The following is a 20,132-nucleotide window of genomic DNA, read 5'->3' on the forward strand; positions in this document are numbered from 1 at the left end:
AAAATTAAATTAAATGTGCATAGAGCATGACATGGAGGAATTAAATCATACAACCTATTTTGAAAGTAATATTTTGTATAACTACTTCTGTTTACATTGGCGGAGATTTAATATTTATGTCCTACTTTTTCCATATATATGTATCTTATGTCGTTAAGTGATACTATATGGTGGGTATTAAAAGGTAAATTTTTAAAAAAGACTGGTTTAAAAAAGATTTTGTTATGCTTTGTTGGTATCAAGTCATGCGATTTTTTGTTTTGATATTAATAAAGAAAGGCTGTTTAAGTTGATGCATGTTTCTTTTTACCCAAATTGTAATGAAGTGACTTCGCGTCCGTATTGCCAACTCTGTGATATTGCTTTTAACAGTAGTAGGATATAAATGGCGAATCCAGACGTCCAAGCATTGGATCAACGATTGTCTAGGGTAGAAAAACAGAATGAACAAATTTTGAAATGTGTTATGAAGGTAAGATATTAAATCATAGGAGTTGCCGCCAGGTGCGCATGGTTACTTTTTATACATGATTGATTGTATGAACAATTCAATAGGATAGCGAAATCCTTTCATTTATTATATAACTAGCTAGAAAAAAACGAAAATATATGTTGGGTATATTTGAATTCGCATTTCCTTGTCACAAACTCCACCCAAATATTTCAATGAAAATTTGACATGGCTTTAAATTGCCTTCCGCATTGTCAAAACCAAATATGAAAATAAGGTTCATCTTGATACGATAACAAAAATCCGTATCTTCACATACTATTAACAGAAAAAATATGATTATAAGCAGGAAATTAATCACTACCTATATTTTCTTTCAAAAATTAATAAATTTCATTAATATTTAACTTTTAACTTGAGTAAGGCAACGATGTGAGCGACTAGCATGGATTCTTGTGTTAACAAGAATAAGTGAATATAGGTTCATCATAAGGTATTATGTTATATAGTTTTGTATATAAAACGTATTTTCATGGGCTTATGAGAATCATGACAATACGTGAAAATGTCGAATTTCGTTATCAATGGACAACTGCTGGGGGGAATTGATTGCTAGTTTGATTGGCTACTGTGGGGAATTGGTTGCTTGTTTGATTGGCTGCTGTGGGGAATTGGTACTAGTTTGATTGGCTGCTGTGGGGAATTGGTTGCTTGTTTGATTGGCTGCTGGGGGAATTGGTTGCTTGTTTGATTGGCTACTGTGGGGAATTGGTTGCTAGTTTGATTGGCTACTGTGGGGAATTGGTTGCTAGTTTGATTGGCTACTGTGGGGAATTGGTTGCTAGTTTGATTGGCTTTTAGGGGAATGGGTTGCTAATTTGATTGACTGCTGAGGGATAATTGGTTGCTAGTCTGATTGGCTGCTTAGAGTGCCTACCAGCTGGAATCAGGTGACGATGCATGTTCGAATATCAACTCTAATAAAAGATTTGAAATTGATGTATTGTCTCGTCATGAAATATGTAACTGTTTTTTTCTTAAGTTAATTTCCAGGCTCAACAAAAGATCTTCGCATTAAGCCTATCATTGTTAATTTAATATGTTTTATTCTTTCAGAAAAAAGATCAGGATAGTGTAAGTATATTCAATTTCGTTTGTAATCCCAAATTGACAAACTATATTCTGAATTGCCTCGAGCATTGTCAATATTGCTGTGCTGTTATTTTCGATTTTGATTGATTATTTAATCATTTTACTGAACAAATAACCTTTCGTTTTTCTTTAGAAACAAGTATTTTTCTTTTTGAATTTTCGACAAAAAAAATGATTACATGTTTGTTATCAGAATCATTCTTAAAACCTATATGACCTACGATAAGAAAACAGGAGTTTAAAAATACCTTCAAGTATACCCGCAAGATTATATATCTTTTTTTTTACTGACAATTGGCGAGGTTGTTTTTTTCGTAATCATTTGTAACCAAAATACATAAAAAAGCTTTCCTTCTTACATGGTATTGCTATAGGTCAACAATTCCCATCTCATATATTTTGGATAAATACTAACATTTTGTTTAAACCTGTATAACTTGGTAATCTTTAGGCATTATATTACTGTAGAACAATGTTAGAATGAAATCTAGAAAGATGTTTTGTTAATCGTCTAGACAAACCAGTTGTATTAAAAAAAAGTAATCAGATACCAGGTATTAAAAAAAGTAATCAGATACCAGGTATTAAAAAAAAGTAATCAGATACCAGGCTAATTATGCATTACGCCGTGTTATTCTTTATCCGGAGGTTTGAGAAGTTTGAACACATGGCATGGGTAAAATCTCTTTGTTCTTACTGTGCTATAATCTTGATAATGCACAGCAAAGGTGTGCATTAACTACCTCAGATATACTGCACAGTTTAAATCTATTTTTAACTTTAGCGGCGGTTCATGAATTTTGAAAGGAGCGTTATTCTACAAAATTAAAAAAAATATATCACCGGGTGTAGCGAGACTAAAAACAATATTGACGATTTTATGCTAAAACTCGATACTTTGTCCAATCCAAGGGTGAACGATCTATTCGCCCCCCACCCCGAATCCGCCATCTGCCTTAAAATTACGACTTGTACAAACATCGTAGTTTCAAAATAGGAAACACGAAAGGTTTCTCATTTCTTTTTTTGTGTGACCCTCACACGAGCTGTGCAGATTAAATCCAATATACCGACTTGCTTGGTCAATAACTATAACATATCGTTATTGCGAAATTACACACATAAGGCAAAAGAGAAACAATGATACAATACAATACAATACAAGCAACATATTTTAAGAAAGAGTTTAATGTACAAATTTATGTAAAAAAAAACATGATTATAAACTTGTCTGACTCACTCAGTTCTGATTAATGAAGACCCCATGCAATATGACAAAGACGTTAAGGGGATGGTGTTACGCATGTGTTTAAATTTATTAAAATCATTAATGTGTTGAAATAATGGTACATAGCCTTATAGATAAGCAAAGAAATTGAAAGCAGTGATATATATAGGTTAATGTCACAATACAAAAAAGATATGAAATTCCTCATCTGAAGGACTCCGCATATTCTTTTACATAATCTGTATGCTCTTGGAATATTTCTGTATTTATCGATTTTAAAGGCCAGGGAGTGGTATGTAATTATAAATTTAGAGAGTAGCTGCCTATGTGTACAATCATTAAAGTTTAAATTATTGTGTATTTTGTATGATGATATATTTGTATTGATGATGAATAAATATGTTTAAACTAAACTAAAGTTTAAATATTCCTCAGACATTATAAAGAAAGGAGATTGGTATTGTATTTTGATGCTACATGCAATACTAAACTTACATGTACCTATGGAAACACGTATTTGGGATTTTCTAAAGTTTGCTATGTCGTGAATGCTGAAGGTGTATATATAAGTCGGATTCTAAGTTTGATTCTGAATTATAAATATTATCATTATGCAGTACAACGAAATGAGCAGGGCAAAAATAATGCAGAAAGGGGCTCTGTCTGCTGGAAAAAAATGTGGTCGTGTAAAGATAATAAAGCTTCCATAGCCATAGGCTTCTTGAAAAGGTGAAAAGTAGAGTTTTAAATGCATTTTTGAATGTATTAGAGAACAGTTGATATAATTCACATAAGGTTTACAGTTTATGTACAAGTTCCTCTAGCTATACTTGTTTTCTGGAAAAATTCAAACAGCCCTTTCCCTTAATATGAAATTATGTTTCCTGATAATGAATAGGAGACTTTGATTAATTGGGGACTTTATAGACAACGCTCTAAGTTGTGCATTGTTCTCAATAGCAATGTCCCCAGTTGTAACACGAACAACCGACTTGACTATGTTTTGTTTGAACGCTGCGCCAAAGCAATCGGGAGGTTTGGAATAGCAGTAAAATTCATTATATACTAAATTAAATATTATATTTTAAGTGATATCTTATAATGGTATGCCCTTTTTTATAGTTCTTTTCCCTGGTTGAAGAAAACAAAGAAAGAGGGAACTGGTCTGGACGATTTGATTTCTTTCTGTCATGTCTTGGCTATGCAGTGGGTTTAGGCAATGTGTGGAGATTTCCATATCTAGCATATAAAAATGGAGGAGGTAACTACAGTATTAAATCATATGTAAAAAAATCAATATTATATTTAGTTTTACGGCTGTCCTACGATAATATGAAAACTTTTCATAGTTTTTGTGAAAGATATCGATTTTTAAAGTTTTTTTTCGAAGATTTCGTAAATGCATCTGTTTGGATACATATGAATATTTCTGCGCAAGTGATACCCATTACCAGAGTAACCATTACTTTTTAATAGAAAAAGCAAGTGTGAGCGTCACTGATGAGTCTTTTGTAGACGAAACGCGCGTCTGGCTTATTAAATTATAATCCTGGTACCTTTGATAACTATTCACATATATATTAATCTTTAGAAAAACTGTGGTTCGTCCTTAACTAGCAGAAATCAACGAACAATCAAAGTCGATTGCAAATATAAAAATTGTCTGGCAAAATGTTAAAAGCCCTGGCTACTTAAGGAATATAGTTCAAACTTGGTTTCATAAGGGGGTACTTAATTAACGTTATATTTGAAATAGTTTCTTTCAACTGTGAGATACGGTTTATTTTTTTTTACTTCTCATATTCTTTAAATTATATTTCACAATAGTTGATCTGTAGAAATTGGAAAAAAAACTGATAGACAATTTTTAACGTTAACCGAGTTCAAATTTGGTGAAACCTTTGTTTTGTAAGGTACCCATAAAAAACCAATTTGTGCTACAATTTAATATTTGAAGATTTGTTGTAAGATTACTACTTAACTTGGGAACACCTTACATTATTATCATAAACGGTTGCAACCCAATTGACACTGGTTTGTGTGCACTCTTACACTCTGCATGAAACCGAACAACATAAATGGTGGCAACTCAGCTACCACTCAGTTTTGTGTTAAGTTACAATAGAAAACCCAACTGCCACCACTTTTACTTAAAGTTACCCTACTTTTTTATCGAGTCGTATTGATAACTACATAATGTGAATAAATAAGTACAGCATACAAAGGGAAGAGTTTATAAAATAAAAACGTGAAAAAAGTTAATTAAATGAATATTATTACACTTTTTCAGGAGCTTTTTTCATTCCATATTGCATATGCTTGGGTATTGTTGGTATACCAATCTTTTTTATGGAATTATCACTTGGACAGTACAGTAGCTGTGGGCCAGTGACATGTTGGAAATTTGCTCCACTGTTTACAGGTAGGTCAATTGGTGATGTTTTTAAGTCATCCAAACAAGAAAGATATTTGAGTATTGTTTTTATTATAAAATCTTTCAACTAATCGGCGAACTTTTGTTTTAAAGAATCTCTCCTTCAATCTTGAATACCTTACAGTGAATGATACAGCCCGTAACAGAGTAGTGATCGAATTCGCATTTCTTTACCGTCAGAATAAGTTACGTTATCGACAAACTTATTTCAGAAGTGATATAATTTAATTTTCTTCATCGACAAAATATTTCATGTCCAACGTGTAAGTTTTCATTGTTTAAGTCGAAGTTTTTTTAACACAGTAAAACATTTTTTATAATCAACCTCTGTCATTGGCATTTTCATTTTAACGGTAAAGGATCAAATACGGGATCTCCGAAATTTCTATCATTTGTTACGAGGAAATCATTATTCAATCGAACATATGTCTTTGTTTATGACACATATTATGAAATACAAAGGAGTTGAAATAATCAAATACTTTCGAACTGACGGAAACAAAAATACATAATCGACTAGAATGTGTGTTCTGTCATAAACAATGGCTTCGTCGTGCTAATCGACGAGATCATGTTACATGTAACTGATCTTAGCTGTAGAAACAGTTGGTGCGACCTCGATAAAATCTTTATCAATTTAATATAAGCGACAAGCATTAGCCTTTCAAAAAGGGCTAGTCGATTAATTCATTTACTAGAATAGCCACGTGCATCAATCAACAAATTTTACCACACACGTGAAGTAGTATATATCGTTTGACGTTTAACGTTGTCTACGAAACTCCAGAAGATTCGATTATTTATAGATAAAAGTTACCTGTGTACCAATATCATGAATATGCATGATTAATGACCAGGCAAAATCTAATTGCTAAAATAGAGAGGACAAATCCGATACTCTACGGGATTGAAGGACATTTACTAGGTTTGGATTGTCCTAACCAATCAATAAACTTTGATTATTCACGTCTCGTCTCGTAATATCTTCCGATCAGGTAGCAAGAAAAATTCACGCACTCACTGTCCATCGTTCACTTTTTAATATCGACTCCTAGGAGTTGATAAAGGAGTCGATAATAAATATTCATGACTACAATGATAATGAATTTATTGGAGTCACATCCACTGTTTCTACTGTAAACATGAACTCGTCGGTTAGTGCAATGAAGACACTTTTAAAGATTGAGATTGTTGGTTTATTCTTTACACCTTTGAGGTATTACAATTATTTCAGTGTTAAAAACTTTATTTAAAGTTAAATTTATTTTCAAATCTCTTCTGTTTAAAATTGTCGAAACTTTCGTTTAAGATATCTGTGGTAAACTATCTATTCTATAGTTAGGACCATTTTATAATAAATACCCTTGTGTACAAGAATACTTTCTTTATAGAAGTATAGATCTGCTGGTTATAGATTTTTTTCATAACTTTCATTATTGTGACGACGCGCTATGAAATTCAGATTAATTTATAAATGAAGTTGTATATAAATTTTTGGTCATAAACACAAATCTTTTAAACAGTTCGACGAGTGCGTCAATGTTACAGTAGTCTGTTTACTGTAAGTTACTAAGGTTGGCCCGATTCATCTGCCATTTATGGAAACGAATTCACCACTTTCTGAGACATCCATTTTTATTTCACCATCAGACATTAAAGAAATTTGACATGATATACTGAAACTTTCTTATAATCAATCAAACGACTGCTTTTCTTAGATATGTGATTTTTCATGGTCAAACTTTTTCATTGTTGATGAGATTTTTTATTGTAAAAAAGTGGTGTTTTTTTTTTTAAATAAATCAACATTCAAAATTTAGAACTTCATGAACATGTACAGGAAGCTGAATAATTGCACATCTATGTACTACTTAAAATTGTACTTCGATCTGTTGCGTCCTTAAAATGTTCTGACCGTCCTAAGATTTAATGTACGGAAATGTTTCGATAAATTAAATTCAAATCCGAATTGAATGTTTATGACACACAAAAAGAGAAACCAGAATCTCTTGATGACCAAACGTATGTACACGTTGGGGCGATTTAGAGCTTTTCAGAGGGAATGAGATTCCACTCTTGTTGAAAGCCTTGTGGAGACCTCTAGATTTTTAAATTCCCTCCGTTTTTCTCATGGATGGAGTGTGGTTTCTCTGTAAATTACCCCATATCTTTTCATTTTCCCATTTACCGAAGGTTCCATGTGAAAATTTCCATTGGATCATATTTGTTAAACTAAATGTACAAAACAGGCTCAAGAAAAGGCGAAATTTCTTTTTCAAACCCGAACTAAAAATCCATTTTTACAAGTTCTAATCATGCTAATAGAGCACCTTACATTATCGTCAATGAGTTCAGGCATGTGAAAAATTATATAATCATACACAAGAAAGAAACCCTGAACAGGCTTTCAGCAATATTTTTTACCTATTTAATATTAAGTAAATATTAACATGTATATGTATTTGATAAAGTACAGATATAACAAAGAAACTGCCCGGTATCCGACGTAAGAGTACACTTTTTACTGCACGCGTAGTCGGGTGCGTTCACTACAAGGACACTTGTACCCAACTACGCGTGAAGTATGAGTACAGAATCGCCCCATACAGGACATTTTCTATGTTATCCTGGTATATTATCCGACAGTTAAGAATATAATCTGGTCAAATATTGAAGTTGAACATGTGGGAATTTTAAATTTTTGCCACGGACCATTTAATTTTCATGGAGGAAGGGGCCTGATAGTTTTTAGAAATCAATATTCTGACCCTGATTTTGACTTAAAAAATCTGCTGCCTCAATATTTTGTCATATGAAAAAAATGGGTAATAGGTGAAATGTTGCATGATCCCTCAAAATGACAGCAAGCGCAGTTTTCCGGACGATTTTCATTTGTACACTGCTAAAAACTGTCAGGTCCTGGCCATTGTATATTTTGGAGAAATTTTTTTTTACTGATTTTTACTTAAAAAAATATTCTCTGTGTGTGCCATTGCAAGAAATAGTTTTGCTCGTTATTTTGTCATATTAAAAAAAATTCTCAACAAAATTTTCCCGTTTAAACTGTACTAGAAAAAAAATTTGGCATGTGAAACGGACGAAGACATATTCTAACAGAAGTACAAATATCAGTCCTCCCTTTTGTGTATACATATCGGAGAAAACATTTCAAAGTTATTGATTGAATTCAAATCCATCACACATACGGTACACATTGCAGTCCGAAAAAATAAAGGACTTCATTCCTATCAAACACCTTTTTAATTGTTTACCAGTATATTTCTTTCAGTTTTGGGTAAAAATGTAAAGGAAATAATACTATCAAGACGTCCTTCCATAAATCTTTTTATTCTGTTCTGACTTTGAAGAAATGACTACTTTTCGCCCAATCGAAATGGTGCATGGACATATTTTGTTTCATATTATTAGAATTATTTTCAATATTATCGGCATTAAACTTGATTATCAACACAAGAAAGTTTGTCAGCATTGTCAATCATTTTAACGTTAAAGTACTAATAGTTCGGTCACTACTCAATCAAGTTTGTCGATAACGTAGCTAATTTTGACGGTAAAGAAACATCAATTCGATCACTTCTCTGTTACGGGCTGTATATATATACAAAATTTAGTACTGGTATCTATGACGTCTTTCCTTTGAAACGTAGAATTAATGTATCGTTTGGCGATTAAATCTTGTACATATGTATACGTTATTCATAAAAAAAAACCTTAAAAGTATCGGTTACTGCAAACCAAAGAATTTATTAGATAGAATAGTTATGTCAAATTACTTCTTAACACTGTTACGAATTTACAGCTTGAGAATGTTATGATATTTCTATACTTACATGTTTTTTCTGATATCTTTATGAATTTTCAGTACTAGTTAATTTTGTCATTCCAACAGTCACGTCTCGGTCATTACAACTGAAAGGACGTGCTGGGTCAGCTGCTCTTTGCCTACTATCTAGATGGATCAACGACTTACTTCTTTCGATGACAGAAACCAATCCAACGCTGTACAGCAAACGTTTTTAAAATTTCTACGTAAATACCCGCGTCAGCATACACTCAACAATCCTTTATGGATTTTTTTTTGGGGGGACGGGGGGTGTTGCCAACTGACGTCCGAGGGTATATATCCTAGGTGTTATATTATGGACCGCATTTTCACTGTCTTACAACTTTGGTCCTGATAATGCTTCCTGTCATCGTTATGACTATACCCAGGACTCATCGACCAGTACTTTATTAACCTGGTTAGCGGGCTGCCAAGCTGACTAACCTGGCTCTGAAAGCAGCCGTTTTGAAGGCAGTAAACAACACCAAATTACTAGTAGTCAACATACCAAAAAGATCTTACCAAAACCAAAATGGCCGTCCTTTCCAACTTTCCATCATCACGCATGAACATATATATATACGCTATCCAAACAAGCCTACCCTGCGAGGACTATAAAACCAGTCAAGGCCGTTAAACACTTCAATGAGTTAGTTAAAGTTGTCATTTGTACCGAAGACAGCAGACAGCGAACATTGGAAAGATGGGAAAGAAAATGGTTTACAGCAGGCAGAGGGTTTAGTTTAAGTGTAGTAAAGTGTTCGAACAGTTTTAATTTATCAGATTCGGGTTAGATTAATACATGTTGAAATTCAATTTATGTAGTATATTTATTTTTTAGATTTGGCAATGATATGTTTGCTTACAACCTTATCATTATTTTTGAAAAAAGACTGTTTTGATTTCAGGTATTGGTTATGGCATGGTTGCTGTATCTGCGTTGGTAGCAATTTATTACAACATGATTATAGCATGGGCCATTTACTACTTGTTTGCCTCTTTCACCTCAGAGTTACCATGGGAAACTTGTATTGGAAAAAGCTGGTCAACAGCATGTTAGTACTAGTATATAGAAACGTCTACAATTTAAAACATTAAATACAAATCAAATTTCTGTAAAGACTGTCTTATCAAACTCTAATTTACATAAAATATATGACAAAGGTTCCATTAACATAAATTAAAGGTTCGATTTCGATTATTTCTTTACTTTAACGTCCAAGAGTTAAAAACTCTAATTTTTTGTCTCGAGGGAATCAAAGTCAAATTCTATATCTATTCTTATATTGTAACGCAATGTTATGAAACATAAAATGTAGTTCGCTTTCACATTGAATTTTGTTTAAGCGTTTCATTGTTTGTTTGCTAGTTGGGGTGTTACCGTGTATATTTTATTTAAAGATGACATGATTCTTGTCAAATTGTGTTTTACATAGATATAGGAAGATGTGGTATGAGTACCAATGAGACAACTCTCCATCCACGTCACAATTTATAAAAGTTAAACATTATAGGTCAAGGTATGGTCTTCAACGCGGAGCCTTGGCTCACATCAAACAGCAGCTATAAATATAGGGCCCCAAAAAGTTATTAGTGTAAAACCATTCAAACGGGAAAACCAACGGTATAATTTATATAACAAAAACGAGAAACGTGAAACACATCAACAAATGACAACTACTGAACATCAGATTCCTGACTTAGGACAGATGCAAACAATTGCAGCGGGTGTAAACGTTTAAATGGTACAAAACCTTCACCGTTATCTGAAACAATAGTGTAAAATCATAGAAATACGCACTATAAAATATCAATTGGATTGATTAACTCAATCAAAAGACGTAGTATCACAAATGAACACATGTTGATGTATGCTTTAAATTAATAAATAAACACCAACAAGTCTCTGAATGAAGTATGAAACATGAACACAATAATCCCTAGTTATTTGGTTTATAGAACGTATCTGATAACCCTGCAATCCAACCAAGAGGGCCGACATGGCTACCATAATGTAAGAACATAGGAGCACAATGCAAATTGTGTCTTTTATCTTGAAAACCGCTAAGAATAGACAAAATCTAACAGGGGCAGAAATATTCTGAAAGATCAGATCAACCTATTTTCTATTTGCAACAAAACTGTCAAAAGACTTCTGAAAGGAGCTATTGTCCTAGAATGGCAATTTCTATCATTTTTTTTAACATTTTTTCCAATAATCTTGAAAACAATAGACACAGAGAAATTTTAAATATCAAACTTGATCAGCAAGATAATTCCTACAAATATGTCAAGTTGTTGACATTGTCAGACCAACTCCTTATTAGAGTTATTGCCCTTTAATAACAAGTTTTACTAACTTCTTTTGTTTGCCCAATATAAAACATACTATACTAGATATGGTAAATTGAAAACCGCAAAAATCATCATGACAAGATCTACAAATATGGCAAACATTGTTGAAATCGTCTAACGAGCCTTTATCAGAGTTATAGACCTTTTAAAACGATTTTCCCAATTCTATTGGTTTTGGCTTATATAGGAAAACATATAATGATTATAATAGAAAGGTAAAAACTACTATTAGCAAAACAGACAAGACCTACAATTAAGATTAATGGCCGAAATGGTCAATTTTTTTATTTTTGCAAGGGAATAATTCCAACTCATTGAATCCGTATTCATGTGCACTTCAATTTAACCCTTTAGCTAGAGATGTATTACGCATGAATTATGCGTGTGCAGTTATCATTCTTATACAGGTAAAAATGAGGATAATCACATATATTAAGCCTATAATATTGAATTAAATAGACCTAGAGGAATCAGTTGCAGTTCGCTATGTATTTATGTGTATATTATCTATGATTATATTGCTTAGATTACCGCCGGCAGTGTTCGGAGTTCAACTTGATAGTTAATTAGATGGTATCCAGACTAAAATACACACGAATACTTTGGATACATTTTTTAGTATGTTTTAAATAAAATATGAGAATTTGAGTGAAATCGGAGGAAAGGTTTGCAAAGAATTCTTTTCTTGTCCACAATGTTGGAGATAATTCATTGTGGAAGATGGACATGTAACTACGTGAGCGACACCAGCTCCTTAGAGCTTCTTTTTTTTTGTTTCATACATCCTTCATACTGAATTGTTAATTGTTTTAAACAACAAAAATGAATCCGATGACTTCTAAATATTGAACATCTTTTAAATGGAAGAATTAAGAGTAATTACATATTATTTTGAACAAACATTTTGTAGACGAATTTTCCAAAAAATGTCAATTAAGTTTAGTTAATTTTGTATGAAAGAATAAACATTATTGTTTGATTTTTTTTTCGTACTCACCTCTTTTAAGTACTGTTTACCATAGTACCTTTTTACAGTATGTTTGGATAATGTGAATATGACAGATGAAGCAGGATGCCAAAGTATGAATTGGCGTCTAAATACAACACTTGGAACTTGTTATGATGACAATGATGTCCTCCGGGGAATGTTCAATGAAACACTTGCAAAAGAAAATGATATTAAAAGAATTCTCCCATCTCAAGAATATTTTGAGTAAGTATTTTGTTTAAGATATTTTTTAAAAACTACTCAGAGTAACTAACCTACGATAGAAAAATAACAAGTTAGCAAACACAGATTTAAGAATATATTGCACATTTGATTTATCAATAACAATATTTATTCTGTTGAGGAATTTGTTAACATAAATGGTATTTATTCGATTGCACCAGATGCGCATTCGACAGTTAATGTCTCTTCAGTGATGCTCGAGGCCATTACATTTGAAAACCAAAACACTAATACAAAGTTTAAAGAAAAAAACATGGGCCTATTAAAGGCAGTAAACCAAAATCAGAACAAGGTATCCGAGCTATGCATGAAGAAGATAGACTCCTTCAATCAAAATAATTTTATAAATTTTATAACAGCCAATTTCAATAAAGTTATATTCGTGTTTTCATGCCAGTACCAAAGTACTGCCTACTGGGCTTTTGGTGATTACATCGGCATTCACTGAATGGTAGAAAAGATACCCATGTTATAGTGTTAGATGCACACGTCGACAATTAATGTATCTTCATTGATACTTGACGCTAAATATTTGAACAGCTTTATTTTTAGAGATTCAACATTTTTATAAAGATCTTACTTAAAGATTTGATATTTTTTATTAAAATCTTACATGAAAAATTGACATCATTTTTAAATAATGTGAGAACCTTCCTAGTAAATATTCATAATATTATGCAATCAGCAGTCAGAAAGCAAGATGTCTCTGGTAATTTGCGCATTGATCAAGATAACAAAACACATTTATCAGTTGTGACAAAATTTTAGTGTTTACAAATATAAACAGTTGATTTAAAAACCAACACCTATATCAGGAACAATGATAAATCTTGAATTATCCTGCAATTGGATGTCTTATTATGCAGATACAGTCAAACAGATATCGCTAGGCTGTATCTGTATACTATACAGATATCGTTTTAAAGCTCCATTCACTGCCGGACTAGTTTTGTATGAACCTGCGTTACCTCAGAATGTGAATTGCAGTCGCATTCTAATGACGTTTAGCTTAACCTTAGGTGAACTATAGCTTAAATTGCGATATGTTTGTTTCAAACATTTCAATAAAGCAATTTGAATTATACACATTTTCTGCTAATTGATAAACGTGAACAGCAGAATTAATCCATTTTCTACAGCGCAAAATCATGGAGTGAACAATTGAGTGTGTGCATGTTTAACACAAAATTAAAACGAATGTCAATTTCAGCATGCATGTTCAGTTCAACATTTCGAAGCGTAGGACAAATCGTATACTTTTGTTTGAAATTGGACAATGTGTTCTGAATGTGTGATTTTATTTATTACTACACGGACCTCAAAGGATAATAAATCAAAAATAAATACAATAAATGTGAGATTTCTGCCTTTTAAAACAAAAGCAATAAACAAAATTAATTGCAGGATGAGGACAATAACTGTTTAGTGTCTTTAGATATCAACTGTATTTGTACTCGGATCGAAACAGGAGTTATATATCGCTAAAGCTCGCATTACACCTGTTTCTCAGCCTCGTACAAATACAGCTGATATTTAAAGACACTAAACAGTTATTGTCTATGTATCACTACAACCACAGTTCACTGCTGTATTTTAATACGGCGATCATTTGATGAATATTTTGTTTCAAGCCCCTTTCAGTGATATAGCTTTTACGTATTAGGTAAATAACAACCTTTATGATGTCATATTGTATTAAAAAGGACAAAAAGTGTGATCTTTACAATAATTTGATTATCTTCTATTAAGATCATAAATGAATACTTTATAAAATACACAAGTAATTAAAAAGTGGTCTGAAGTAAAAGCATCACAGCATTATTCAGGAACTGAGAAATTACCATGACTCAATCAGAAAACGTACTACATAAGAAACAACAACAGTAAAAATATAAAAAAAAACAACATATTAAACCATCTTAGACTAAAACAATAGAACTCTTTAAACCTTGTAGCGACATCGAAAGCTCTCAAAAAGTATTTTCATGTATTATCAGCCAGCGCGAGTGGGGGCATTCCTGTCCTGGTCAGACACATTCTTCTTTTCTGTTTTACAATAATAATCTGGGCATTGTGTAATGAAAAAAAATATGATAGTTGCAGGCGCATTTCAGGATACATTTAGAGAATTCTATATTTGTCATTTATAGTGTCATCTATGGTTATTTGCGGTTTGGATGAAGCATATGTGATCAATAAGCTTTGACGAAGAATGTTCTTTGTGATGGTCATATTTAACGATTAAAATTCTAAAAGGAATATTACGTCAATTATACACTTACGCACAGCTAGATACATGTTCCAAATGGTATCATTTTAGTAGCAATAGGCCCGTATTTAGACTGAATCTGTGGTTTTGGTACCGCCAGGTGTTTTTAGTCAGTTTCTACACTTATGCTCTTCTTCGCTATACTCATCCGAACATAAAGATTGTCTTAATAATACGCAAATGAAACAAAAAGACATGTGGGATGAGAAATTGTACTGATCAGTTTAATATAAATAAATTGTGACAATTCTGGTCATGTCAATCATGGTCTCCGAATCTCCGAATAATGGTAGGAAATCTACAAATATAAAAAAATTTCAATCAGAAAAAGAGATAACTCTAATCAATAACAAATCATGAATGCAAAATATACCAACCAATCCGTATTTCAAAAAAATACGTTTATTATATTTTTCAAATAAATGTGTTAATAATCTAACTGTTAGTAAAGGACACGCAAAAGATACCAATGCGATATTCAAAATCATGAGTCAAAAAGACGTGTCGATCTGATCAGTGAATTTTCTCGACAAGAGAAAAGGCGCGAAATCTAGATATATATTATGAAAATCGAATGTTTATACGCCAAATTAAGAAATGAATGTATGTTGTTTCCAGGGTTCGTTTTTGACTCATGATAAACGTATTTTTTGGGAATACGGATTGGAAGGGGGGATTATACACCTGCTACATTGTAACATGTGAAAGTGCAAGAACATAAAAAAACAAAACACTCTAGTTGAAACGTCTACTTTTCATGGTATTCGTTGCTTGTTTATTTAAAAAAATATTTAATTGTAGATGTAACACGTCTTCTGATTGGCTGACGTCGTTTTGTTTATCATATCATAGACACAATTTTGTCATGTGATCATGACGTCATCAACGTTTTTTCATGATTTTCGCCGGTTTAAAATGGAATTTAGAATTAAATTATAAGAAATAACTGTAATATTTTATCAGTTTATTCGAAATAACATAAAAAATGTGGTACCCACTGTTAAATAACCCGCTACGCGCGTTATTCAGTGTGCACCACAATCCTTGTGTCATTTCTTCATAGACAGAAAAAATATTACAGTCATTCCTTAATTAAGGGTACAAAATGTTTAAATGTGGATTGTTTGTCAGGAGTATATGTTTGAAATATGTCATTGTTCATTGCATTACTATTGATTGATAGCTGTGTGTTTTACATCCAGTGGCAATGTTATGCATTAATAATTTAATTTTGGATGTAACGCGTCTTCTGATTGGCTGACGTCGTTTTGTTTATCAGCTTATAGACATACTTTTGTCATATGACTGTGACATCATCAACGTTTTTTTCATGATTTTCTACAGTTTGAAATGGAATTAAGAATTAAATTATAAGCAATAGTATCAAAAGTACCAGGATTATAATTTTATACGCCAGACGCGCGTTTCGTCTACATAAGACTCATCAGTGACGCTCAGATCAAAATAGTTAAAAAGCCAAACAAATACAAAGTTGAAGAGCATTGAGGACCCAAAATTCCAAAAAGTTGTGCCAAATACGGCTAAGGTAATCTACTCCTGGGGTAAGAAAATCCTTAGTTTTTTGAATAATTCAAAGTTTTGTAAACAGAAAATTTATAAAAATGACCATATAATTGATATTCATGTCAACACCGAAGTGCTGACTACTGGGCTGGTGATACCCTCGGGGTCGAAACGTCCACCAGCAGTGGCATCGACCCAGTGGTGTAAATAGTATCAAAAGTACCAGGATTATAATTTTATACGCCAGACGCGCGTTTCGTCTACATAAGACTCATCAGTGACGCTCAGATCAAAATAGTTAAAAAGCCAAACAAATACAAAGTTGAAGAGCATTGAGGACCCAAAATTCCAATGACTGTAATAAATTTTCTGCCTATTCGAAATAACATTAACAATGTGGTGGACACTTTAAAATAACACCACTATGCGGGTTATTCAGTGTGCACTGCATTTTTGATGTTATTTCTTCATAGACATAAAAAAAATATTACTGGTAAATCAACAATATGTTGTATGTGAATTGGTTTGATTTCAACATAACGCTAAACAGGTTAGCAATATAAGCCTGGTACCTTTGATTAAGAAATAATTCTTTCATGCCATGCTCTATGCTCATTTTAACATGGGTAGGCATTATATTTGTTAATATCTTAATACCGAGCGTTAGCGAGGTATTAAATGTTTACAAATATAATGCTCTATGCTCATTTTAACATGGGTAGGCATTATATTTGTTAATATCTTAATACCGAGCGTTAGCGAGGTATTAAATGTTTACAAATATAATGCCTACCCATGTTAAAATGAGCATAGAGCATGGCATGATAGAATTATTTCGATTCTAATAGGAATATTTTGAACTTTTGTACTTCGAAGCGGACCTATAGTAGACGCTCGAAATGTCGCCATTCAGAAACGTTATAGAAAATCAACAGTTTATCAATAAAAAAAGAACAGAAACATTTAAACTTACTTTTAGAATGTTTTTATTTAATTTCGTAGCGAGCAACACCAACAAAAATGTCCATTTTGATCTCTGGCGTTGTTCAAAATTCATCTGACGTTGAAATTTCAATTGTGACGTCAATCACGTGCAGCCCATGTTCTATTCGAATTAGAACATGGCTTTGTTCCCAAAGCTAAAGAAGAACGTCATATTAGAATAGTTATTAATATGAGCTCTGTTTATCTTGTTGCTAATTCATTATGCATAACAAGTAAACAAATTATTTATACTGTATATTCATTATTATTTGTTGGTTTCATGTGCGGAGGTGAACCATGAATTCAAATGTTCAACGAGTTACAAATTTCCCGTGGTCTTTGCATAAAGAGATTGGCAGAATCGAAAATTCACTAAAATTCAAGTTTTCTCTCAATCCACGAAAATTGATGAATCCAGAGTATGTAGATTTTTTGCGAGGCTGATATGTTTGTTTGACATTTGTCATTATATTATATGAATTGGTGTTAGTCTTGCTTAATTAAGGTACACGAGTTTATGCTGACATGAGCAACACGACGGATGCCCCACGTGGAGAAAGATCTGCTTACCCTTCTCGAGCACCTTAGATCACCACCCCCTCCCCAGTGTTTGGTGGGGTTCGTGTTGCTGAGTCTTAAGTATTCTATGTTGTGTATTATGTACTATTATTTGTCTGTTTGTCTTTTTTTTTTTTAGCAATGAAGTTGTCAGTATATTTTCGATCTATGAACTTGAATGCCAATCTTGTATTTTTCGCCCCTCTTTTGCTTCCGGAGTGACTCTACATGTTTAAATTTAGTAGCTGTCTCGATAAAGAGGAACTGATCGAATCGAAATTTCTCGACAGTCACTTCCATAGAATGATATTTCCTTGTATAATCAACAAAACAAAGAAACCAAGCGAATCTTGAATGTTGTTAACCGTTTACAATTAACATGGGAAACCGGCTTTACGCAGTGATCAAATTTTTAAGCATCCTAGCGTATAACTAAGTTATAAACAATATTTAGTAAAAATGATTAAGTTTCCCAGTCTTAGTATTTTACCATCGGCTCCTTCCTTATGATAATACTAAATGGAACCCATTCCGAGGTCAGCATTTCAAATAATTATAGCATACGAACACCTAAATCCTGTTAACATGAAGTGAAAAATCATTCTGATTGAGTATGATACGTTGCAAAAGACATCACATCAATTTTTCTAAGCTATAACATTTTTACAACCATCATGGGAAATGGCGCTCCACTTAAACATCGTGTCATCTTTTAGACTTACTGTCAATTTTCCTTCGGATCAAAAATAATCGCGATTTGTGTTTTAAATATTGCAAAATCGAATCTACTTGTTCAGTGTGAACACTTAAAATAATGATAGGAGAAAGCTTTAAATAGTTTCATCCTCTACATTCACGGCTCCCTAACATGTACATATAGCGCCAGTATGTCTCAATTAGTTCATTTTTCATTGATGCTTTCGTAATGAAAAATTTCACTTAACACTAGTGACATTTCAGTAGATAACCCAATCTGTCAAAGTTAACTTTTTTGTTTGTATTTTAGATTCTTATATGAATAATATTTTTCAATGAATGATTATTTTTTGGATGAAAAGTATTAAGGTCTAATGTGTCCTTCTAACAAAGAACACTTGTCTTAAAACGCAATTAAATCAAATATTCCCATTGATAAAGGTGAAATTGTCTCTTAAATTCGAAAGATATGAACCGGTTGACGTATGGAATATCAAAATAGACTACAAATATGTCCCCATTGTCGAATCCACAATTTCGTCCTCTTTTTTAAGATTGTGACATTACAAAAAGTATCACTGAATGTGTAATTGCCATGAGCATCTTGACGGGTCCAACTGGTGGAGCAGTGTCTTTCTGCCCAACCAGAGCACCTCGACTTACTTCCAGTGTTTGTAGGGTTCATCTTGCTTTTATTTCTTTATTTTTCTGTGTAGTATGTTTGAAACTATGGTTTGTATTTTCGTTCTATTTAAATCGTTAACCTTTTTAAATTGTCCTGTTTTTTTTATATATTTCTGATTGTCTGACACTCTCTGATGTACAAATAGTATTTTAACCGTAACTGATATTTGACACAAAGCACTCCCTTATCATTATGTGCTGTACCGAGATATATGAACCTGCTAAAAATCGTGGAATAATTAGTGTTCACCATAATGTAAGACACATATTTGTGATAGCAAGCAAAATTCACGTATAGACGTATAACACAAAATGTACATGTAGTTTCGGAATTTTGCCTCATTATCGTTCTTTATATATTCAGTTATGTTGCTATCGGTCAAGGAAACAGTGGTGGAATTGATGACTTGGGTCCAGTGAATTGGAAACTAGTATTATGTTATTTGGCAGCATTCATATTTGTTGTTTTGACCCTCAGTAAAAGTATTAAGACATCAGGAAAGGTAATATACCATTGTTGTCGTCTGTAAATATTTTCGGATTTAACTGAATAGATATTATGTTTAGTTTTATAAATGAATATGATCGCGAACAAAATTCATTTTTGGATCTATATTTACTTAGATATACAGAAACTTAACAAATATTCTTGTTTTTGCATAAGGACATTTTGCAGAAATGTCTGCTTCTGTTGGAACACATAGAATCAAATTCATAACAGT

General features: G+C 32.5%; 1 protein-coding gene across 2 annotated transcripts in view; it reads left to right on the forward strand.

Annotated features, from left to right (window-relative positions):
* The first annotated feature begins 143 nt into the window (after positions 1–143).
* LOC139519863 (sodium- and chloride-dependent neutral and basic amino acid transporter B(0+)-like) overlaps positions 144–20,132 on the forward strand; it is a 41,670-nt gene continuing 21,681 nt past the window's right edge. Inside the window, exons 1-7 of one of the 2 annotated variants that reach the window (XM_071312137.1) lie at positions 144–472; positions 1,568–1,585; positions 3,954–4,092; positions 5,122–5,253; positions 10,018–10,164; positions 12,500–12,677; positions 19,775–19,913. In XM_071312137.1, coding sequence (XP_071168238.1) covers positions 386–472; positions 1,568–1,585; positions 3,954–4,092; positions 5,122–5,253; positions 10,018–10,164; positions 12,500–12,677; positions 19,775–19,913 — 840 coding nt within the window. In that variant the 5' untranslated portion in view covers positions 144–385. The remainder of the gene's footprint in view (positions 473–1,567; positions 1,586–3,953; positions 4,093–5,121; positions 5,254–10,017; positions 10,165–12,499; positions 12,678–19,774; positions 19,914–20,132) is intronic. The other variant, XR_011663700.1, reaches the window with a different exon arrangement.

Source organism: Mytilus edulis, chromosome 4 (assembly GCF_963676685.1).
Source record: "Mytilus edulis chromosome 4, xbMytEdul2.2, whole genome shotgun sequence".
NCBI lineage: Eukaryota > Metazoa > Mollusca > Bivalvia > Mytilida > Mytilidae > Mytilus > Mytilus edulis.